Here is a 25076-nt window from a genome sequence, read left to right as displayed (position 1 = left end):
TGTTTGTGATATTGGACAGTCGCGCCTCTTAGGAAAGAATAGTCAAAGTGCATTATTCAAATATCAAACTATTATTGACTCTCTGGTCTTCACAGTCACAATATTCATTTATTCCTGGATAACAATGCCCCAGAACCCACAAACAGTTCACATTTTTACACTTGCAATGAAATGCAGCCACACTCCTTCAGTGGTTGTCATGCTAATTTATGTAAATCTAATTGTGTGCACTTAACAACTGATTGGCAGGGACACATGGATTAGAATAGCAGGCGAGTGAGTAATGTTGTCTTCAATGCTGTGCTTTGAAAAGTGTCAAAAATGAAATAAACTTGCTAATCCAATCAGTTCTTTCTTTATGTGTCACATGACAAATATGAAGAGCATCACTGTCTAATTGGCTGCTGTCTAACTCGCCTGACAAATGTTGCTTTTAGACAACAGAGTTGTATTTTCAGCCCGCAGTGTGGTAAGGGCAGGTCATGGAGTAAACATGGACGTCTAACCTTGCGTTTAAACAACCGCTGAGCACACGGCTACAATCACATATCGCCAAACTGAAACATCTATTTTTGTCCTTCACTTGGAAAATTGTGGGTTTCAGCCTCTCTTTGGCCTGAGGGGCAGGGGAAGCTTTTCCATTCTTTTGGCACCCTGCAGTTAGAGCTTTGTGTTTTTGCTGTAAGCAAAAGATACGGACGGTACTTTCACTTAAAGTGAGAATTATGTTAAACAGTTGCTCTAGGTGTGTGGAAGGAAACTGGGTCTTTGGTAAAAGCAGTGAAAATCACTTCACAGCGCAATAAGTACACAAAAAACAACAAGTAACTTGTTAATAAGGTTTTTTTTAAGAAAATAAGGACAAAATGATATAAATTTCCATAAAGCAAATGTTTGCATTTACAACACTTTGAGTTTTGGCAGATAAATCATATGTGCCGTGCATTTAAAGGTTTTTAACCTGAAAACACATGATGTAAAGGTGTGGTAGACTCCTGTGATAGATGAATGATTTGTAAGTCATTGGGGGGGGGGGGGGGGTGTATTACAGATGGTGACACGGGTGCACCATTTCCAGGAACTACCAGTTACCCACATCACAGTTGAACTTGGAGTCTTATTTCCTGATGTCTGACAATCTCGCTCCAGATTGAGTAACTGACTTGCAACATGAATGTTTTATCCCCACAAATAACATGAGCCTGGAGGATTTCTGCCATGTGGTGAAGTTGCTAATGCTAACAGTTAGTTTATGCTAGTGAGGACCTTGTCTGCTGATTCCTGGATGCTAGAACAACAACAGCCTTCCCCGTCATGAGTGAAGATGGGTGATGATGTAACCCAGAAGCTAGAACCTTAATGAGGTATTAACTAATTGGCTTACTAATATGATCCATCCTCAATTTAGATAAAATATAAAATATAAATTAAAGAAATTAACAATACTAATTAATAGATATCTAATTAACTAATAGATAATTTCATAATGAATTATTGGAAGGGTGAATAACTAAAATAACGAGTTTAATATTAAACATCGGTTAAAACAAGAATCTTGAACATCACTAACAGAAACAGAAGAGGAAAGCTGTATACTATTGGTCCAGGTGGGAATCTGAAATTTCATTGGCTGAGAGAAATAAGTCCCGCCTCCGCGAAATAAAACCGTGCGACGCAGCTGAGCGAGAGGAGAGACAAACGGCTGTGCAGCACGCAGATACAGAAAGCAAAGACTGAGCGGTTAGAGAGAGAGAGAGAGAGAGAAAAAAACAACGGTCGAGGCCGTGAAGAACCCCGATTTGGGTGCCGCATAGATAGAGGGAGAGGCGGACTTGACTCCTTCTAATAAGAGCTAGGAACTTGGAACCAACGCGGTGAGTAAAGAAAAAAGAAGAGAAAAAGCTAACGATGCAACTTAAAAAAAAAGGAAACTTAAATAGCTTATCAAATTAATTCCATTCTTATAGATTTGTGTGGAGACGACAGAGTGAACCAATCCTCTGTAGGAGGGAACCGTTGGAGCGCGTTGGTGAGTGAATGAGATTAAATTCAGTAAATTATTAAATTCAAAAAGCTAATTACAGCAACCGAGGTGACAGCAGTGGGCTGCTAGACGTTAGATCCCAGGAGTTAACATCTCAAACTACCAGTTAACGGTGGTAGGGCATATAGGAGTTAACGGCTCAAACCGCCAGTTAACGGCGGTAGGGCATATGGGATTCCCAGGAGTTAACGGCTCAAACCGCCAGTTAATGGTGGTACGGCCTAGATGTACAAGGTCCTCAGGGGCGTTATAGCTAACGCCATAGAATTAGCAATGCGTCCCTTAACCAAACATTTAATAATAAAAAAAAATAGATAAATAAAAATAAATAAAAGCTAACTGATTAGGGAGGAATTATTTTACAAAGGTGGACCAAAGGACCAGAATTTATATTTTGTTGAATTTTGTTATAGAACATTTTATTTATTTATTTATTTATTTATTTATTTATTGTGTTACAGATATACAAGGTGTCACAATGCTGTATAGAAACACAACTAAATGTATCCTTGTTGTCATGAATGTATTTCTTGTTGAATAGTGTAGAGTAATAGAATCTAACTGAGCCTATTGAGCTGAACAATTGTTGTCATATGTAATTATATTTCCAGAGCTACTGAGAATTATTTTAATAGACAATCAAATTGATGTTATGTTAGTTGAACTGTGAACCCAAACATGATTGGCTATGCCAATAGAGTGAAGCATTTGTTTAAGTCTGTAAGACTTTATGCTGTGATGTGACGAGAAGGGTCGATGCCAACTCGCTAACAGTCCTGTTGTTTACAGGCTGGGTTTTTTTTTTTTCCTTGGGTTTGATCCCGACTCCTATGATCACTCACTTGGAACGAGAACTGGATTTCTTCCTGACGAGGGAGATGGCGAGCCTTAACCACTGAACGAACCAGGACATCTCAAGTAACTGAAGAGCAGACTGCTCTCTTCTGTGAACAATCTCAACGGTGCGGTAGGAAAAAATCGCACCACCGGACTCTGACTTTCACCCCAAGCGTGGGGATTTGACTTGACGCCGGCTGACTTGTGACTCATATGATCAAATCTCATACCGAGCATTTTACTATTGTCGATTGTTTTCATCTGTTTTTGTGTGTTATCTTTATGTGTTATATTTCCCATTATTATTAAAATTTAGTATATAAACCGTTTCATGCTATACCCGTGACTCCAGTCATTCTTAAACAACCTCCAATTCTCCCCGAACCTAATTATTGGCCCATTTGTTTATTTTTTCTTTTAATTATCTTATTGTATCCTGTAATCCGGTTACATAAAACTTGGCGAGCCAGCCAGGAGAATTGTAGAGTTGTTACCTTAGCTAACCATTGACTGACATCATAAGAGTGCCTGGAGGTCACAGTGGTTTGCCATTTTGGCATTATTGGTACTTTTGAGTGTTTTAAAATGGAAGTTGTGAAAACAGAAAAGGTCAAAGTTTCAAATGCTGTTTTAATCAGTGGGTTAACTGATACAGACCTTGATAACGAAGTCTTTGGGTTTATGGAAGGATTCGGACCAGTTAACAGGCGCATTAAGTTACCAAACTGTGATCAGATTATTGTGGAGTTTCAACATGAAGCCACTGTTAAGGAATTAAAGAAACAATGTTTACCCTATGACAAACCTTGTACTAGGAACCCAGATGTTTTCTTTCATATTCAAGACCTAGCCAGCGCGTACAGTCTAGAAACTAGCACATCTGCCACTGATGCCTATCTGTCAGAGCTCAGGGACATAGCTGCGCGTAGCAATCAATCATTTAAAGACCTTCTAATGGAGGAACTGGCAAAAATTGGGGAATCTTTAGGAAGGGATACCCATGCATCTGAACCAGTCACTGAACCAGAGCCAATGCTCCATAGTGACCAAGTTACATATTCCCTGCCTTTAACACCAGAAGTTAACTATATGAACAACTCAAAGGACAATTGTCCACCTACAGAGACTGGAAAACAAAACCCTTGCATTCCACCAAATCTTTTAAACACACCTGAGGTTCAGCGAGTTATTGTGGAACACATTGTTAAAAGCAGTGAGGTTATCCCTCCGCCTACTTCACAATACAGACTAAAACCGTTCTCAGGGCGAGTTCCACACCCTTCTTTTGAAACTGACTATGATACTTGGCGTAGTAGTGTAGTGTTATGCATAAATGATCCTTCACTCACCAAGTCCCAAATTGTACGAAGAATCGTGGAGAGTCTGTCAGCCCCAGCAGCGAGCATCGTTAAAGCTCTTAGTCCAAAATCCGACCCGGAAACGTACCTTGAACATCTCGATTCAGCTTACGCAGCTGTCGAAGACGGCGACGAGCTCTTTGCTCGCTTCTTAAACACAAACCAGGACAGTGGTGAAAAACCTTCCGATTACTTTCAGAGGTTATACACCTTGTTAAACCTAGTTATTCAGAGGAATGGAATTTCCTCCAGTGACGCCGACCAGCAGCTGCTCAAGCAGTTTTGCAGAGGCTGTTGGGACAGCTCGCTGATTTCAAACCTGCAACTCGAACAAAAGAAAGACAACCCGCCTCATTTTACAGCACTTCTCCTCAAACTGCGCACTGAAGAAGACAAACAGGCTACTAAAGCAGCACGCATGAAACAACACTTAGGGGCACAACGAACTAGAGTGTATTCAAATGTGCAAACAACATGCTCTCAGAGTAAAAACACTTGTGAACTGGAAATAGATGATAACTGTGATGACTTACGCAAACAAATCGCTGAGCTCAGGAGCCAAATTGCACAGCTTAAGGTTAACAACACAGATAAAAAGGCAAAGAAAACTCAAAAAGAGTCAAAACCCCGTGTGGGGACTAAAATTCCAGATGAGCCCAAACAGATTCAGCAGATAACAGCAGTGGTGCCCAGACCAAAGCCTGGATACTGTTTTAAGTGCGGAGAAGATGGGCACATAGCTTCTAGCTGTAGCAACGAGCCAAATCCAGCACTAGTTGCAACTAAAAGACTTGCTCTTAGACAGAAGCAGCGCGAGTGGGAGATGTCAAAGCCAATTGCTCAGTCTCCTCCTTTAAACCGGTAGAAGCTCCTATCGTGGGACAGATAGGTGCTAAAGTAGAACCAAGTCCCTCTAAGGAAAGGACAGAGAGACTTTTTTGCAAGCCAGTTCATGCTCATTCAGTGCCAAAACTTCCCAAAAGATTAGTGGGTGGGCGATGCACAGCTACAGTCTCAGTTAACAGTGTTGAATGTAATTGTTTACTGGATTCAGGGTCCCAGGTAACCACCATTGCCAATTCTTTTTACCAAGAACACTTACCTGACCTCTCAATTAAACCCATCAGTAATCTGTTAGAAGTCGAGGGCGCAAACGGTCAAGCAGTTCCTTATTTAGGATACATAGAGATAAGTGTCACATTTCCAAAAGAGCTCGATCAGTCTGGACTTGAGTTACCTACCCTTGCGTTAGTGGTTCCGGATATAAGCTCAAACTCTGATACACCACTACTCATTGGCACAAACACACTCGATCCTTTGTATGAGCAATTGTCTGCCAATAACTTACCTGATTCCAAGGCACTCTCTTATGGGTACCAACACGTGCTAAAAGCCTTAGCAGTCAGAAAAAAACAAAGCAAAGATGGACGAGTTGGTGTGGTGAAGCTTCGAGGGAGAACCCAAGAAGTTCTCCCTGCAAATAAAAAACTGTTACTAGAAGGGTTTATGCAACCCAGCCAAAACAAGCATGAGCCTTATGCACTCATTGAACAACCCACCAATGGTTCTCTACCAGGGGGTATAATTGTAGACTGTTGCCTCATTTCCTTACCTTCACATGGTCCATACAAAGTACCTGTTGTACTAAGAAACAAAACTAACCATGACATCACATTACCCACTAACTGTGTGATCGCTGAGTTAGTTAAAGCCGATCGTGTTATGCCATATCCAGAACCTGACAAAAGTGATCAGAAAGTACTTGTGGCGTGTAGTTCGCAGCAACAGACTTCACCTTCAAACCCTCCTCTCAGTTTTGACTTCGGTACTTCGCCCTTGTCCGAAGAATGGAAAGGGAGGATCACCAACAAACTTAACACTTACTCCGATGTGTTTTCGCACCACGATCTTGATTTTGGTCATACACAACAGATAAGACATCACATCAACTTAAAAGACGAGACCCCATTCAAACAGAAATCTCGGCCGATCCATCCACATGATTATGAAGCCGTGAGAAAACATTTGGAAGCCCTCTTGGAAACCGGTATAATAAGAGAGTCGGAGTCTCCATTTGCCTCACCAATAGTGGTAGTTCGGAAAAAGAATGGTGAGGTACGTCTATGTATAGACTATAGAAAGCTTAATCTGCAAACCATTCGCGACGCATATGCCCTGCCTAACTTGGAGGAGTCCTTTTCTGCTCTCGCTGGATCACAGTGGTTTTCTGTGATGGACCTCAAGTCAGGTTACTATCAAATAGAGATGTGTGAAAAGGATAAACCTAAAACTGCTTTTGTTTGCCCGTTTGGGTTTTATGAATTTAACCGTATGCCACAAGGAATAACAAATGCTCCAAGCACTTTCCAACGGGTTATGGAAAAGTGTATGAAGGACATTAATCTGAAGGAAGTGTTAGTTTTCCTAGACGACTTGATCGTCTTTTCCAACTCCTTGGAAGAACACGAAACCAGACTTTCTCACGTTCTTGAACGGCTTAGAGAATACGGACTCAAGCTATCACCAGATAAGTGTCGTTTTTTCCAGACATCTGTGCGTTATCTTGGACATATAGTATCTCGAGATGGCATAAAAACCGATCCAGATAAGGTGGAAGCACTCAAAACATGGCCGAAGCCTCAGACTTTGAAGGAACTCCAATCTTTCTTAGGATTTACCGGTTATTACCGACGCTTCGTTAAAGATTACTCAAATATTGTCAAGCCACTAACATCTCTCACGGCTGGTTATCCACCCAACCGGAAAAACTTTAAAACACCACCATGTAGATCAAAGTACTTGAACCCCAAAGAACCCTTTGGGAATCGTTGGAGCCAAGACTGTGAGAAGTCCTTTCAAACTATTATTGAAAAACTTACCACTTCGCCAGTTCTTGGCTACGCTGACGCAAAACTCCCATATCTAGTACACACAGATGCTAGTACGACCGGACTCGGTGCAGCGCTATACCAAGTGCAAAACGGTGTCACACAGGTAATCGCTTATGCAAGTCGCGGTTTAAGCTCTAGTGAAACTAGGTACCCTGCGCACAAGTTGGAGTTTCTAGCCTTAAAGTGGGCCATAACAGATAAGTTTCATGACTATTTGTATGGGAACACATTCACTGTCATTACTGATAATAATCCGTTAACTTACCTCTTAACAACGGCAAAACTCGATGCAACGAGCTATCGTTGGCTAGCTGCGTTGTCCACCTATAATTTTGACATCAGATACCGTGCAGGTACACAGAACGTTGACGCGGATGGCCTGTCTAGGAGGCTGCATGATAAACCTGAAGACAACTCAAAATTCACTGAGGAATGCCAACGACTAGATGAGTTCCGATCTCATCTTTTATCCTCTGTCAAAGAAGTCGAGCTTCAACTTCAAGCCGAAGCAGTGAAGGCAACATGCCAAAAGCACATGGTCTTGGATGAGACTGATTCTCCTTGTGGTTTAGTTCAGTCACTTGCCATGTCTGCAGCGGCCATTCCAGACCTATTCCAGTTGGAAGACAATAGTGACAGTTTCTTTGCTGTGCCCAAGTATAACCATGCTGACCTTGTCTCCTTGCAGAGGAAAGATCCAACCATTGGCCGAGTCATTCAGCTGCTTATGACTGACAATAAACCGCCAACTGATACTATTGCAGAACCCCCGGTGGTTCTTAACCTTTTGAGAGAGTGGAAACGGTTTGAGTTTCAAAATGATTTACTGTACCGGAGACGCCAATTAGGACCAGAGACATCATTGCAGTTAGTCTTGCCTGATTCATTACGTTCAACAGTCATGCAAAGCCTACATGATGATATGGGGCATCTTGGGGTTGAACGTACGACAGATCTCATTCGGTCCCGTTTTTACTGGCCAAGAATGGCTAGTGATATCGAAATCAAAGTTAAAACTTGCGAAAGATGTATCCGTCGGAAGGCCCTCCCTGACAAAGCTGCTCCAATGGTGAGTATTACCACCACCAGACCTATGGAGTTAGTTTGCATGGATTTTCTCTCCATAGAACCAGACAGTAAGAACACTAAAGATGTCTTAGTGATTACAGACCATTTTACAAAGTATGCAGTGTCCATCCCAACCAAAGATCAGAAAGCCACCACCGTCGCGAAGAACCTGTGGGAACATTTTTTAGTCCACTACGGGTTTCCTGAGCGTCTTCATAGTGATCAGGGACGGGATTTCGAATCACGTACAATCAAGGAACTTTGTTCTTTACTTGGTATCCGTAAAGTCAGAACGAGCCCTTATCACCCTCGTGGCAACCCCGTTGAACGGTACAATCGTACATTACTCAGCATGTTGGGAACTTTACAAGCCACTGAGAAACATCACTGGCGCGATTTTGTAAAACCACTTACTCACTCGTACAATTGTACAAAAAATGACGTGACGGGATACTCTCCCTACGAGCTAATGTTCGGTAGGCAGCCTCGGTTGCCTATAGATATTGCCTTTGGGTTACCGCATTTGAACAAGCCCTCTATAACTCATTCTCAGTATGTTAAAGAACTGAAGAGTCATCTGGAACAGAGTTATGACATTGTCATAAAAAACTCTCAAAAAACAGCGAGGAAGAACAAAGAACGGTTCGACAGAAACATTCGTGAGTCCACACTAGGTGTGGGAGATCGTGTTTTAGTCCGAAATCTTCGCTTAAGAGAAAAGCATAAATTAGCAGACAAATGGGAGCAAACAGTGTATATAGTTCTCAAACAGATGGAAAACTTGCCAGTATACACTGTAAAACCAGAGAACGGAGAAGGACCCAACAGAACACTCCACAGAGATCTTTTACTGCCTTGTGGTTTTCTCTCTTCATTAGAAAATGAAACAGAACGCGTTACGAAACCTAGCAGACCTCATACAAGACAGAGTTCAGCCTTAGAACCTGACCCAGATGAGCCACTTGACGAAGAGGTAGATGAGTTTTATTACTCTGATCTTCCACAAGTGCTAAACCGACCATCCTATCAAATAGCGGTCACCTTGCCAAATAGGGAACTCATAGCAGATTCAGGACCGGTAAATAATATTCAACAACAAAACACACTATCCTTACACACAGGGGATCGCAAGGAACCAACCTTAGCTGGTAATGAAAATGCTGAATTGTCCTTACTTGACAAAGGCATCAACACCGAAACATTCTTACCTGAAAGAGTGAAAGAAGCAGCAACATACTTACCTGAAAAAACGAAAAAAAACGAAGTATACTTACCTGACGTAGAAACGGGGGATGAAACTAACACAAACCTACCTCAATTGGATGGTGTCCTAAAGTCGCAGCAACGTGATGTAAGTTTTGAACCCATCATACACGATCAGACACATACATCTGAAAAGACCAAAGTCTTAGAGAATAGCTCATCAGCTCTGTCGGAAACAGAGAGCTCACTTCGTCCTGTCTCAGTTGAGAATCAAACCGAAACGGATGAGCATGACACTGTGCAACCAGAGATGTATGTCAGGAGATCTGAACGAAGTAGTCAGCCTCCTCAAAGACTAACTTACTCTCAATTGGGCAATCCACTAGTGACCGTAGTTAGGTCCCTTTTCCAAGGACTTAATAAAGCTTTTATTGACTCTCTTACTCAAGAAGTTGTGTACCCCGTAGAAACAATGCACAGGGACGTGCATGATATTTAATGGGGGAGGATGTAACCCAGAAGCTAGAACCTTAATGAGGTATTAACTAATTGGCTTACTAATATGATCCATCCTCAATTTAGATAAAATATAAAATATAAATTAAGGAAATTAACAATACTAATTAATAGATATCTAATTAACTAATAGATAATTTCATAATGAATTATTGGAAGGGTGAATAACTAAAATAACGAGTTTAATATTAAACATCGGTTAAAACAAGAATCTTGAACATCACTAACAGAAACAGAAGAGGAAAGCTGTATACTATTGGTCCAGGTGGGAATCTGAAATTTCATTGGCTGAGAGAAATAAGTCCCGCCTCCGCGAAATAAAACCGTGCGACGCAGCTGAGCGAGAGGAGAGACAAACGGCTGTGCAGCACGCAGATACAGAAAGCAAAGACTGAGCGGTTAGAGAGAGAGAGAGAGAGAGAGAGAAAAACAACGGTCGAGGCCGTGAAGAACCCCGATTTGGGTGCCGCATAGATAGAGGGAGAGGCGGACTTGACTCCTTCTAATAAGAGCTAGGAACTTGGAACCAACGCGGTGAGTAAAGAAAAAAGAAGAGAAAAAGCTAACGATGCAACTTAAAAAAAAAAGGAAACTTAAATAGCTTATCAAATTAATTCCATTCTTATAGATTTGTGTGGAGACGACAGAGTGAACCAATCCTCTGTAGGAGGGAACCGTTGGAGCGCGTTGGTGAGTGAATGAGATTAAATTCAGTAAATTATTAAATTCAAAAAGCTAATTACAGCAACCGAGGTGACAGCAGTGGGCTGCTAGACGTTAGATCCCAGGAGTTAACATCTCAAACTACCAGTTAACGGTGGTAGGGCATATAGGAGTTAACGGCTCAAACCGCCAGTTAACGGCGGTAGGGCATATGGGATTCCCAGGAGTTAACGGCTCAAACCGCCAGTTAATGGTGGTACGGCCTAGATGTACAAGGTCCTCAGGGGCGTTATAGCTAACGCCATAGAATTAGCAATGCGTCCCTTAACCAAACATTTAATAATAAAAAAAAATAGATAAATAAAAATAAATAAAAGCTAACTGATTAGGGAGGAATTATTTTACAAAGGTGGACCAAAGGACCAGAATTTATATTTTGTTGAATTTTGTTATAGAACATTTTATTTATTTATTTATTTATTTATTTATTTATTTATTTATTTATTTATTGTGTTACAGATATACAAGGTGTCACAATGCTGTATAGAAACACAACTAAATGTATCCTTGTTGTCATGAATGTATTTCTTGTTGAATAGTGTAGAGTAATAGAATCTAACTGAGCCTATTGAGCTGAACAATTGTTGTCATATGTAATTATATTTCCAGAGCTACTGAGAATTATTTTAATAGACAATCAAATTGATGTTATGTTAGTTGAACTGTGAACCCAAACATGATTGGCTATGCCAATAGAGTGAAGCATTTGTTTAAGTCTGTAAGACTTTATGCTGTGATGTGACGAGAAGGGTCGATGCCAACTCGCTAACAGTCCTGTTGTTTACAGGCTGGGTTTTTTTTTTTTCCTTGGGTTTGATCCCGACTCCTATGATCACTCACTTGGAACGAGAACTGGATTTCTTCCTGACGAGGGAGATGGCGAGCCTTAACCACTGAACGAACCAGGACATCTCAAGTAACTGAAGAGCAGACTGCTCTCTTCTGTGAACAATCTCAACGGTGCGGTAGGAAAAAATCGCACCACCGGACTCTGACTTTCACCCCAAGCGTGGGGATTTGACTTGACGCCGGCTGACTTGTGACTCATATGATCAAATCTCATACCGAGCATTTTACTATTGTCGATTGTTTTCATCTGTTTTTGTGTGTTATCTTTATGTGTTATATTTCCCATTATTATTAAAATTTAGTATATAAACCGTTTCATGCTATACCCGTGACTCCAGTCATTCTTAAACAACCTCCAATTCTCCCCGAACCTAATTATTGGCCCATTTGTTTATTTTTTCTTTTAATTATCTTATTGTATCCTGTAATCCGGTTACAATTCCATGAATGTTCTGTGACAGTGTGACATAGACCTGTCAGGCTTTTCAAATCCTAGAGTTTCACTGTTTTCTATCAGAAGCTAACGCAGGAGATAGGTGTAGGAGACTGTTTTCATGTTTAGTCTGCATGGAAAACTAAGAGTGACCGATTATAATCAGATATTAATAAAAAAAAAAGGTTTTTCAGTGAACCGCACCTTTAAAGTACTTTTCTAACCTTCATTCAGTCTGCTTTTTAGCTTATTGTATGAAGAAGCAACTTTTGCTTCTTTATTTTTACCTCCATTAAAGCTAATATAAAAAAGGCTGAGCTTTGTAACTGTATTCAACAAGTGATAAATTAGTCATGAATGACTGTAAAATCAAAACAGTGAAAATGAAAATTATAACTATATTAATAAAGAGTCTCAGCCAGTCAACCTGTTATCTGATCTCTACTGTTTAATGAACCCTAGCTGACAGATTTGGTTTGAATCATGATACATTTTGGGTTAGCTACTCCAAAGCTTCACATCAATTATTGTTACCCTCTAAAATAAAAATGGTATTACTTGTCTTATTGACTATCTTGCCTTTTTTCTGATCCACTTTAAAACAGTTGGTGTAGCCAGACCAAGTGGTTACAGACAGAGCCTCTGGGTTTTCTCCTTCATTTTTGTCCTCTCTCATTTGTTATCCACTGTTATCTGTTCGGTTCACTGGGACCTGATCTCCCATCCTTTCTTCATATTCATCTTTTATGCAGCCTGCGTGCAGTTGGTGACAGAAGTGTTGATAAATAACACCAGTGTTTCCTGTTGTTAATCGCAAGGCAGCTGGTGTGTGTGTGTGTGTGTGTGTGTGTGTGTGTGTGTGTGTGTGTGTGTGTGTGTGTGTGTGTGTGTGTGTGTGTGTGTGTGTGTGTGTGTGTGTGTGTGTGCGTGCGTGCGTGGTTTTAAGTATACCAACAGTCTGATAAGACATTAGACGACCCCCTGAACGCTTAAAATTCACATTAGTGAGCAGGAAATACACAAACATGCAAACACACACAACAAACAAAAATGTAACTATCAACATTTACCACATGATCATTTGTTGTGTTGTTCCATTTTTGACACTTCGTTAGTCTGTTTGATACAAAGGTCACATTCAAGAGAAAAGAATGTGTTTTACCTCAAATGATGTGTAAGAATAAACTGATGTGTGATATTAAAGAGGACATTTTAACTGCACTTGTAGAATGTAGGAACAACTAGATCGACCCAGCAAAGATATCTTTACATTTTAGCATTTTATTCTAAAATGACACATTTTGATCTAATGAAAATGATTTAAAGCAAAGGGTTTATATTATAATTTTTCTGCATGTTTCAGCTCTAAACTTACAAAAACACAGAAAACTAGGTAAAGATGGACACAAGCTCTTAAAGTATTATTCTTAAAGAACTATTCTGCAGGTGTTAGTAGGACAAACTCATACATGTCTTTGGCATGAAAAAAGTGTTTTGGACAAACTTGCCCATTGATGTGAGAGAGCCTTGATTTAAAAGGAATGTGTTGAAGAACGTGCTGTTCACATTCTGCAGTCAGTAGAATTCACCGCCACCCACTCATCACCTGAACAAACCTCCTATGAGAGGAGATAAAGTTGAACAGATCCTGAAAATCACATTAGCATCTCAGTAAAAGTTACCTTGAAAAGCGACCTGCAGACGTACTCATAGACCATCACCTTTAGGTTGTTCTCCAAAGCAGCAATCCTGGCTTCGGTATTCTCTTCCTCCTAAACGCACATGAACACAAAGTTCTAAACGGATTCATTCTAGTTCAGGTTGAGCTTCATTCAATCAGCTGTCATGTACTCAGATGTGTACTTCTTCTCAGTTTGGTTTAACAAAAACAAAAGTCTTCCTTAAAGGTTTCCTTAGTGAGTGCGTTATTTATTTTGTGTAGTCAGTGATCATAGGCTGTTCAGTGAGTGTGCTTCCTCATGTGAGTGTGTGTGATGTGTATCTGCATATGTAAGCAAACAAGAGTGTGCTAGGTCAGCTATGACACGGTTATGTCCTCTTCCAGATCTCCGAAACCATCTGCAGCTCATGGCTGACGCAACGTGTTCACCCAATGCAACAAACACACAAAAATTACAAAGAGAGGTGGAGTTCATGAATCAGTGCTCCATTTCACTCACACTCTCTCTCTCTCACACACACACACACACACACACACACACACACACACACACACACACACACACACACACACACACACACACACACACACACACACACACACACACACACACACGTAACAGTGGTGACATGCTGCTGCCATCAGGTGACGCTGCTGGATGACAGCACTGGCTCCAACAACAACCCACGCAGGATTTCAGACATTAGTGCTCAGTGTCAACGCTGTGTGTGTGTGTTTGTACCTGCACATGTGTGTGTAAGCAGACTTTGGTTATCAGGCAATGTTCAGGACTCAGATGGACAACAGCAGTGAGACAAAAAGTCTTGTGCTCCGCAGATGTGCGGTTCACACTGGGATACGTTTTGTAAAGTAAAAAATAAAATGGGTTTGAATCGCCAAATTTTTAAAGCTCTACTGATTTTGGTTCCAGTGAACAAAAGTGAAACTATTTATATTTATTGCTCTTCTTTTCGTCTGCCATTCTGCAGGTAGTAAATACATTTTTCTAAATGTCAAATGCTCTAAAGAAGCAGCACATCCTCTATTATTGCCACACACACACACACACACACACACACACACACACACACACACACACACACACACACACGCACACACACACACACACACGCATGCACACACACGCATGCACACACACACACACACACACACACACACACACACACACACACACACACACACACACGCGCACACACACCGTGACCCATTTCATCTGAAACATCAAACAATTTGCCAGCCTCAGTGTTATTCAGCTGCTTTTCCAACGAATCTTAGCCAAATAACTAGATAGGAAATATCATATTAGTGTATCAGAAGTTTTACATTTTCAGAAAATGTTAGGAAAGAACAAAATTTTTCATAATTTAACAAATATGAACTAGCATTAAAGCTGGGGTGTGGAGTTAAGATTTTTGAAAATAACTTAGAAATGCTTAAATGTGACTATCTGACCCTGTTCTATGGTATAAACGATGGATAGGTTACATTTCCTCTAAGTCCCTCCTCTGGCCTCTATAGGAAAAATAATTATTTATGAGAGACTGGTGCGTTGACCAATACAATCATGTATCCACTAAGAGGAGCTCTCTTAACAACAATGTGCCTCAGTTCCCAGCATGCACTACAGGGTGATGTGGACATGCGTCAGCACACAAACCTAGCTTGAATGCTATTTGGATTTAATGTCGGTCTGTAAACTTCAAGCTAAACTGTGGAAGAGGAGGAAGGGCAATGAAAAGGGATTTATCTTTTTTTGAATTGGGGTTAAGTGATTAGCGTAACGTACAACCTTACGCTACATCAGACCATTGTTTTAGCCTATTGTAGCATTAGCAGGGGTGTGCTACGTTCGAGAGAGCCGGATTCCTGCCAGTTTTAGACATTTCCCAAATTGAAGACTGCAGATTTAATTAAAACACGTGATTAGCAGCTCTGGCAGAACCCGATGAGGGCTTAGGAGATAATCCTGCAGTTGGTATCAAGTGTGTCTGAGCAGGGACATATCAATAACATTACTTGCCTATTAACATGTAGAGGCTGTGGCTGTGTGCGTGTGTGTGGTATGAGGCGCGGCTTTAAGCTCCTTAGTTTCATTGTGATCAAGCTGTCGCATGTTTAAGCTGTGATGTCCATTAAATGGTTTGTTTAATGATTAGTTAATATAACGATATTTTAAAACCATATCCAGTTACCTTCTTGGCATGAAGAGCTCGTTGAAACAGGCGCAAAAAAGAAGCAAGGCTGAAGCAGTACATGTTGTTGATCTTTGACAGGTCTGTGATGACAAAATACATCTTGCTAGCACTTTCTGCAAAGGGCAGGAAGGCATCTCGCTCCTAGGAGAAAGGAAAAGAGGATTTTTTTTAATGTGACAGAGAGAACGTGAGAAATTTTTAACCAAGAGGCAGTATGAAAGTTTCACAATATACAACAGATGGATAAAAAGCACTGATATAGATATAATTAGCAGAGAAGCAAAACAGAACATAGTCTTTTAAAAAATGATGGAAGGAGCATGCAAGGAAAAAGGATAGGTAGCAAAAGACGTGATGAGAAAAGATTTGTGAGGTAAAAACAGAAGACGGCAAAGAGAAAGATAGAAAAAAAGATAATGAATAAATAAAAAGATAGCTAAACGTGAATTAGCTCTGGTCTAACATTGCACCCTAGAGGATGGCACTATAACATCCTCCATACATTGATTTATCAGTGGCATCAGTGGTTTGCAGAAGGGAGTGAAGAAGATCTTATGTCAGTAAACAAATGTATGGGTCCAAATTTCTAGTTCAACATAACCTAGCTATTGCACTTCAGTAATTCATGGTTTAGTATTGATTGTCTTTTAAACAGCAGTTACTTCTATGAAGCAATGTGAACAGAAAGCTCAATAAAGCCTGGACTTGTAGTTCTTCATCAGATCAATTTAAGGGTATGTAACGTGATGAAGGAACCATTTCTCCCCTCTAACAGCTGTTCTGTTTGACACAGTGTCAGTGTGCATGAAACAGGCTCAAGGTCATGCATTCACTTCTAATGTTTACATTCCAGCAGTGAAGACAGAAGAATGAAGAATGAACTCTTTTCTTTTAATTAATCAAAGAACTCTATTTTAATAAAGCTAATCAAAACAACTGTTAGTCAATAATAACCATGTGACCGATCTGTGAAATCACAATGTTATGATTAATGTTTAATAAGGAAATGACGTATTGTAGCCACTAGTCACCTGATACACAAGATAAACAATCATGACACATTCCAGTTGCAAATCCAATCAGAACCTCCACTCTGAAGCGTGGCAGAGTCTCTGTGGTGTTTATTTAATCTGTCAGCTGTGATTCGTCCAGAATCAGTAAACATCAAGATTAATAAGTCAGAACAACGCCATTTTGAGTTCAGTATTCAGCCAGCTCTCTAGATCCTCTGAAGTTCATCATTGCTAAGTGGAGTACGGACCGGCCATCTGTACTTTTTACTTTTAAGCTGAGAACTGCCAAGCTGGGAAATCCTGTCGTTGTTATCAACAAAACAACGGTTCCTTCAGAATAAAAGCTGAACTCGCTGACCCAAAGGGGTTTGACGCTGTGAAACACCTGCCGCTTTTTACCTGGAGACTATCCAAAGACTGGCTTGTCGTGCTGAGAACGCTGTTTCATCGGCTCCAGTACCGTTGGAAGTTCACGGACCTGGCAGCCTGATCTAAGACGGGGGTCTCACTGACGGGTAAAGTAGAACGGCACAGATAGCGTCTCATGTGTCTTCTGACCACGGTTCAAACGTTGATCAGTTAGGAGCAAAACATCATCTCCCACTCAGACTCTTGGTCTTAATTCTTAATGTCGAAACATGTACGGACACACTCGAGGGTAAACATTAATTAGCACCGAAAGTAAACCTGCTCATCTTTTTTTAAAGATCAAATTCACTCATTTTTTTCAACACATTTGCAGTCTCTGATTAATGCCTTGTGAGTGGATCTCTGTGGGGGGAAAAGCTCTGGAACGCCTGTTTCAGGAACTAGAAGGGAGCCAGATAAGAGGTGAGGAGAAAACAGCAGAGTTTGGAGTCTTACTTCCTGATATTTGGGCATCTTGCCTCTGTTTGGCTAAAAGCAATGCCACTCTATCACTGGCTGTTTGCTCTGCAACGTTGATGTTTTATCTCCACAAATAACTCAACTCTGGAGGAGTTCTGCAGTGTTGTGGAGTCAGGTGCGCTATGCTCTCTTCTGGACGCTAAACCAACAACAGCCATCCCCGTCACGAGCCAAGGCGGGTGAGTCCAAGACACTGACTGGCTTTTCTAACCAGAGCGTTTCTCCGTCTATTTTCTATTGGTGGCTAATGCAGGAAGTAGGAGTAGAAGACTATTTTTATGTTCAGTCTGCATGTGAAACAGAGTAACCGATCATATTTCAAAACATAAGAAGTAGAAAATGGCTTCTCAGTGATTTGGTCTTTAAATGAAAATAGTTAGTTTGTATGTAAAGGTTAAAACGTGTTAAAACAAAAGTACATAAATCAAAGTGTGTGTGGTCTAGCATACAGTACCTGGTCCAAAGATGCCTGCAGCCTGTGTGATTCCACCAGTGACCCCTGGATCAGGGCGCTGCTCGCTTTGGTTTGGTTTAAACTGTCTATCAGCTCCCTGTTCTCAAGAATATTGCCTTGAGCTGTAGCCAAAGTCTAGTGTAGTAAAAAAAAGAAAAGACAGATGGACAGGCTGCAATAAATGAGTGGGACAGTTCAAACAATTTCAAATAAAGAGTATGTCATCAGGCTTCTGTCATTTAGCTGGTAGTCTGTGATCCGATATAAAAGGATGAGATGTTGTTTGAACTGTAACAGCCTGGGGGAGGAACTTTCTTTCTTTATAAAAAAAAATAAGTGTTCAATGAGTGATACAACACTCCCACTAATTTCCTCTGGAATCTATTCTCTGAAACGAAGTAATACAATTTATTCAAATGAATTCAAGCAAAATAGATGAGAAACCAGCAGAGCATGGAAATGTCAAGTCGAATATGTCCCTCCGATTCAAGAATTATTACATGTCTAGCACTACTGAAGCTGTGACATCTGGCTGGTGGTATTTCTGGCTGGTGGTATTAACTGTGTGTGTGTGTGTGCGTGCGTGCGTGTGTGTGTGTGCTTTAACCACACAAATAAATGCTCCTTCGGTTAAGTGTCTACGTATCAGAATGTCTAAACACAGGCCTGAAGGTGGATTATAAGCACAGACTATTGTTTGGTGATTGATTTTTCCTGGACCTACACACAGCCCACACATGATGTTGCTGCTAAAAATTTGTTCCATGTTTTGAACAAATATTCTCATTATTATTAAGGTATTATTGGGTGGAAGAAAAAGGTTTGGCAAAAATCAAGAATTTCCATGGAAATCGTTGAGCTAACTACTGTTAAGCTAACTAATCTTTATAAGTTTTGATTTGCCACGACATAATCAAACCCTAACCCTGTGTTTCAGGTGGAAATATTCACAAATCTACCAAGCTAAACTTCATTAAGCCCCCCTAAGGCATCCCACTGATTAAAGGTGGATGTGCAGTGCAGGAGAAAAGCACTCCTCCAGCACTGTAGGGACATCGGATCAATAATGAGCCCTGGTGCTTCCAGCTTTGGCAGAGAATTCCAGCTTATTTATCTGGAAGGGATACTGAATGCGGCACCAGCAACTGCTCTTGCTCGATCTGTACACGCTGCCTTTTTCTGTCTGCTACACCCTCATCTGAAGAGCAGTGGGAGTTAGCAACGACAAGGGCTGCAGTGCAGGGGGAGCTAATTATTTCAAGCTCAGAAAAGAACAAGAGACTTAACAGTATTTTTACTAAAGACTGAATAAAATACAGTATTTCTAAACTTACAGGACAAGTATAGCCAGCTCCGTGGCCTAGTGGCAGAATCCCTGGGACTTGGAGATCGGGGATCAATTCCCGGTCGGGTCATAGCAAAAACTTTAAAACTGGGACCCAATGCCTCCCTGACTGACACTCAGCTTTAAGGGGTTGGATTGGGGAGTTAAACCACCAAAATAGTTCCCGAGCACAGCCACCGCTGCAGCTCACCACTCCCCTCCATGGGGATGGGTCAAATGCAGAGATGAATTTCACCAGTGTGTGATGATGCCTATGGGACTTTCACTTTAACTTTATAACATGAGTATGTTGTGTGTCAGCAAGGGTACCTCTAACAGAGATTCCTCCAGCTGAGCCAGCTGTATCTTCTTGTCCTCCTCTTTTTGCAGCAGTCTCGTTTTCTCAGTCTCAAGTTCTGGCTTCTCATGCTGGATGGTTAAGGCTAGCAGCTGATACACAAACAAACACCAAGATTACCATAAAATATTGTACTTTTTCATTCAAAATTATTTCTTTATGGTGGATTTTTCTGATGAAACATCGAGTCAAACTGTAAACTCTAAAGCTATAAACACGTCACATATATCATGTCACATTAGGTACTTATTTTTAGTTTCCCAATTTTAAGGCTGTCTGGACTGCAGGAAGAGATCCTTCCTGAGCTTTATGTGTGTGTCCGTTGGGATACCTGTCCTCTCAGGCCCGCCCTGGTGGTAGTGAAGTTGACCTCCGTCACCACAGAAGAAGCATCAGGAGGGATGAAGGGACTGGGATTCCGAGTAGCCAGGAAGAGACGGAAGTCCTCGTTGTAATCAATAACCTTGTCTCCTATCTGAACCACATATCTGGGACCTGCAGAAGTGTGTGTGAGTTTGTGTGAATATTAGGAAGGTGAGTTACAACATAGCGCTCCATTCAGACAAATGGTCACTTAAAATCCTGTCTGTTCTCATTTACTCTCTGCCTTCTGTAAGTCTGCAGTGCAGCATTTCCATGGCTTTACATTGACTCTTTGTTTTTCTCGTGTAACTAAGCAGCACTTAAGTGAATAACCTGCCCTTTGCAGAGTTTTTCTGTTTCTGCTCTTTCCAATTCAGCATCAATTTGACATTCTCCACTGCCTACATGATTCAGAGTTGTATGAATCATGCTCATTTTCACAGATTAGAATTCAAGTCTTTGTTAACATGTCTGTGATTGCACTGAAATTACCTACAGTCAACCAAAACATGAAAATATCACCACTTATAACAGGTGCTTCAAAAAACTGCAGATATATTGATTAATTATTGATTTTATTGTTTGTCCCCTTTTGTAATAAACAAGATTTAGTATGTTTAAAGGGAGACCAGGCAGTTTTGACTTGCTTTTGGCACCCCCTAGTGTTAGATTGTAGAATCGAAAGCAAAACATATCTCCTCGCTGTGCGTTCATTGTTTTAACACCTTCATCTAACAGCTGAAAAATCTCCCAGCTTTCCTTAGTGTCTACAGGAGTGATTCATCACTAAACTTAATAAACCAGCTGTGTTCATGATCTAAAACATGCTGGAAGCAGACTGCAGCATCAGGTATGTCTGCTGCTCCATTTTTTCCTATATCCCAAACACACCGGACCGGCTCCTCTGAAGTTACAAATGGAATAATCTGGTCACGGTGGAAATAGGGTCTGAGTGACACACACACACACACATACACACACACACACACACACACACACACACACACACATACACTCATTTGAGCAAATACTAGCTAAAGAAAATGATTTATAAATATGAACAAGTTGCAAACTATCCCTTTAAAACCAGTTATTACAAATATCCTGAGTTCTACAAGAATAACTGGTGCATAAAATAGATATATAAATTAGGGAATTATTTATGACATGGGTGGATGTACATTGTTTTATAACTGCTAAATGTGGCAATATGTTGTATTCTTCAAGTTTTTAACTCAACTTCTACGGTAAGGAACACAGGCCAAATATCCCATGGGATGTCAAGCTTCCACATAGAAACGGACACATTTCCTCCATTTTTCCAGCGTACAAATAATGTAAATAGGCTCAAATAGAGAAAAAAACTTTTATGAGAACAAAATTAATCATAAAAGATAGTAGTGGTAATAGGAAACATCTAATTTCTTATTTTATTAATAGTATTTATCCACTCTGTTCTCGCTATTTCCCATTACTGAATAGTATTGTATGTATTGTATGGCTTTCTTCAATATCCTCATTAATAATCATAACTAGTTGAATATATATAGTCAGTAGAATTGAGTCAGTCATGTTTTACATTTATGTGACAAAACTGACAAATACACACACCGCTTTTGACTGAGTATTTTTCTATGTATAAAAACAAGTGCATACCAAGTTACGAACAAATAACTGCAGATGTTAAACAACACTTTGCTACTTGAATCATTGTCAGTCTCACTCGTAGAGCGTAGCAGGGATCAAAAAGGTTTAGTTGGTGATCCAAACAGAGTAGGTCAGGTGTGAGCTAAAGGGGCGTGCAAGGAGGCAGAGGAGCTGTGTCGGAGAGGATGTGGCACGCTAGCTGCCGACTGACGGAGTTAGGCACACAGCAGAGACACCGCACCAAGTCGCATTGACTGATTTTCATCCAGGATATTTGGTTGTTTCTGAATGTAAACATTAATGATCATATTATTTATATAATCTGCTCATCTTGATTTTGTCCTCCATGATGTGTGAAATAGGGAAAATACCCCATGCACAAATCAGTAAAATGACGGAAGCTAGTTCACTTGCCAGGAAAAGCACCTGGAAAAGTACAAGAAAATAGGCTAAAGGACTTTGTGTGTGTGTGTGTGTGTGTGTGTGTGTGTGTGTGTGTGTGTGTGTGTGTGTGTGTGTGTGTGTGTGTGTGTGTGTGTGTGTGTGTGTGTGTGTGTGTGTGTGTGTGTGTGTGTGCGATTACCCTGTGCTATGAGGTCCTTCCTCAGCAGTGGATACAGCACAGGTTCAACACCGTCCATTTCTTGGATGATGAGAGTTTTGCCAAATCTGACTGCCAGCTCAAGTGTTGTCATGAAGTTGTTATCCTAAAAAGAGGGAAAAGCAGACATACACCTCAACTTGATCGAAGTCACAATCCTTGGTGAGCAACACTTTAAAGTTAAAGTTAAAGTCCCATTAGTTGTCACACACACTGATGTGTGTGCGAAATTTGTTCTCCGCATTTGACCCATCCCCTGGGGGAGCGGTGACCTGCAGACACAGCCGCGCTCGGGAATCATTTGGTGGTTTAACCCCCCAATCCCCTTAATGCTGAGTGTCAAGCAGGGAGGCATTGGGTCCCATGTTTTCAAAGTCTTTGGTATGACCCGACCAGGAATCGAACCCTGATCTCCCAGTCTCAGGGCGGACACTCTACCACTAGACCCACCAAAATCTAAAAAGAAAAGATGAAAAGGTAGCACAGCATTTTACTAAATCCCAGCTTGATCCTGTAGCAGGTGAGTAGAGTTCTCCCCGATATCATCATGCAAGAAAAACAAAATTACTACTTTATGGATGTAATTAATTATATTTTAAAATACTGCTTCAAATAATTAGAAAGTAAAGACTCCAACACTGAATGATGTAATTATCGTACTCAGTTGCTACAGTTAACAACTGGATCAGAGGACGAGAAGATGAATCTTAACGAGGAAAACGCGAGTAAATCTACCTGACAAACTCAAAAAGAGCCAACCCAATCTCCTGGATTGATTCAAAGAAACATTCACTTAACAGTCTTCTACTGACACCATGATTAGTTTAGGATTAGCATTGATTGATTTGCAGAGCGTGTGTCTCTGAATGTGAATGAGGGTGAAAACAAGGTGTTTACCTGCTGGCTGATAACCTCTAGTCTGTGTTCTTTCAGATGTGTGCGTAACCACTCTGTAGCTCGGGACGACGGGTCAATCAGGAAGGGACAGGCGACACTCTGAATGAGAAAAAAGCCCAAACATATTTAGGTCCAGTTGTTCTGGGAGCTCTAGAGAGAGAACATGTGAGCTTGTATCCACGTCCCATCTCAGTGCTGCTGTACTTATCGACCGCCATCACGTCCAATCCAGGCAAGGAAAGTTCACTCCTCTCCTCTCATATCAGAATCTACACTTCTATTTCACGGTCCACTGCTTGTAGATTCTCTTTCCCAAACAATTTCACACATTTTTAGGTTTGTACACCATCCTTCTTTTACTTTTCTGGACATTTTATGCAACAAGCAAACAACTGATTATCTTTGGAAGAGACCACATTTAAATGATTTTACTCATTGATTTCTCACAAGATAAAAAAAATACCCCATCAATGCAGTAAGTAACAAAAACCAAACTAGGGACGGAGACACCGAAAAAGATGGTGAACAGCAAACTGAGTATGGGCAATGAGATGGGTTCTTACCTTTAACTTCAGAGTATTTATCTGAGGCAGCAATGGTAAAAGCAACAGACAGAAACAATACAAGCAAATGGAAGACAGATGAATGGCAGTAACAAAATTATTTAGAGCACATATAAAAATACACAATGCTATTGTTCTTTTTTGAACATGTTACATAATTTCTGCTCAACATGGTGTCCAATCAGACACTGAGACATCAGTAGCACGATAAGTACAGAAACTTGACTAACTTTCTTGGTCCAAGTCAAAGAAACCGAAGCATTTTTTAAATTTTAATCATGTTACTCAAACATGCATCAACCGTTGTTTCTGTACCAAACCATCGATGAAAACCAGTTCCCCCGTTGTGACTCTGTGGGACTTTTCTTAGACCAGCATCTTAGCCAGCTGTAAAGTGTGGGTCTAACCTGTAGTATAACCAGAGCGTTCTCCATGGAGAGGTCATCTGATGGCAGTCCTTGACTCTTCCAGATCAGTTGTTCGCTCTCCGAGCACAGGAAGGACCGCAAGTCAAACTCTGTTTTGAAAACACACAAAACAAGCACACACTTTGTTTTGGCCTTTGGGATTTATTGGGCTTTTGACTGGTCTTCCCAGAAAAGCTGTGAAGCAACTGCAGCTTATTCAGAATGCTGCTGCTAGAGCAGGGGTGCCCAGTCTTGGTCCTGGAGGGCCAGTATCAAGCATGATTTAGTCTTAACTCTGCTTCAACACACCCAGTTTCCATCAGCAAATGATTAGCTGGCTTCTGCGGAGCCTGATGAGCTGCCGCACAGGTGATTTAACCACTGCATCAAGTTTGTTGAAGCAGAAAAACGACAAAACGTGCTGGATACTGGCCATCCAGGACCAGGATTGGGCACCCCTGTGCTAGAGTCTTAACAAGAACCAACAGAACCAAGCACATCACTCATGTTCTTAAATGTATACACTGGTTACTGATAAAGTACAGAATCTATTTCAAAATGCTTCTACTAGTTTATAAATCCCTCAATGGCATGGGGCCAAAATACATGTTGAATCTCCTTCCTGCCCAGCAGGGCTCTGAGATCCTTAGGAAACGGTCAGCTAGAACCTCGGGTCAGAACCAAACAGGGTGAAGCTGCAAATTCCTTTTTTTTTTTTTAACACAGGAAAGGTTTCTCTTTA

General features: G+C 40.8%; 1 protein-coding gene across 2 annotated transcripts in view; it reads right to left on the bottom strand.

Moving 5' to 3' along the window:
• dync2h1 (dynein cytoplasmic 2 heavy chain 1) overlaps positions 1–25076 on the bottom strand; it is a 146220-nt gene that overhangs the window by 66891 nt on the left and 54253 nt on the right. For both annotated transcript variants that reach the window (XM_054742744.2, XM_054742745.2), the window contains exons 68-75: positions 24335–24444; positions 23365–23463; positions 22450–22573; positions 20188–20351; positions 19829–19948; positions 18175–18309; positions 15817–15960; positions 13605–13694 (exon numbers count right to left, since the gene is read on the bottom strand). In XM_054742744.2, the coding sequence (XP_054598719.1) occupies positions 13605–13694; positions 15817–15960; positions 18175–18309; positions 19829–19948; positions 20188–20351; positions 22450–22573; positions 23365–23463; positions 24335–24444 (986 nt within the window). The remainder of the gene's footprint in view (positions 1–13604; positions 13695–15816; positions 15961–18174; positions 18310–19828; positions 19949–20187; positions 20352–22449; positions 22574–23364; positions 23464–24334; positions 24445–25076) is intronic.

This window comes from Nothobranchius furzeri, chromosome 13, assembly GCF_043380555.1.
Source record: "Nothobranchius furzeri strain GRZ-AD chromosome 13, NfurGRZ-RIMD1, whole genome shotgun sequence".
Lineage (NCBI taxonomy): Eukaryota > Metazoa > Chordata > Actinopteri > Cyprinodontiformes > Nothobranchiidae > Nothobranchius > Nothobranchius furzeri.
This window is presented reverse-complemented; position numbering and strand designations above follow the sequence as displayed.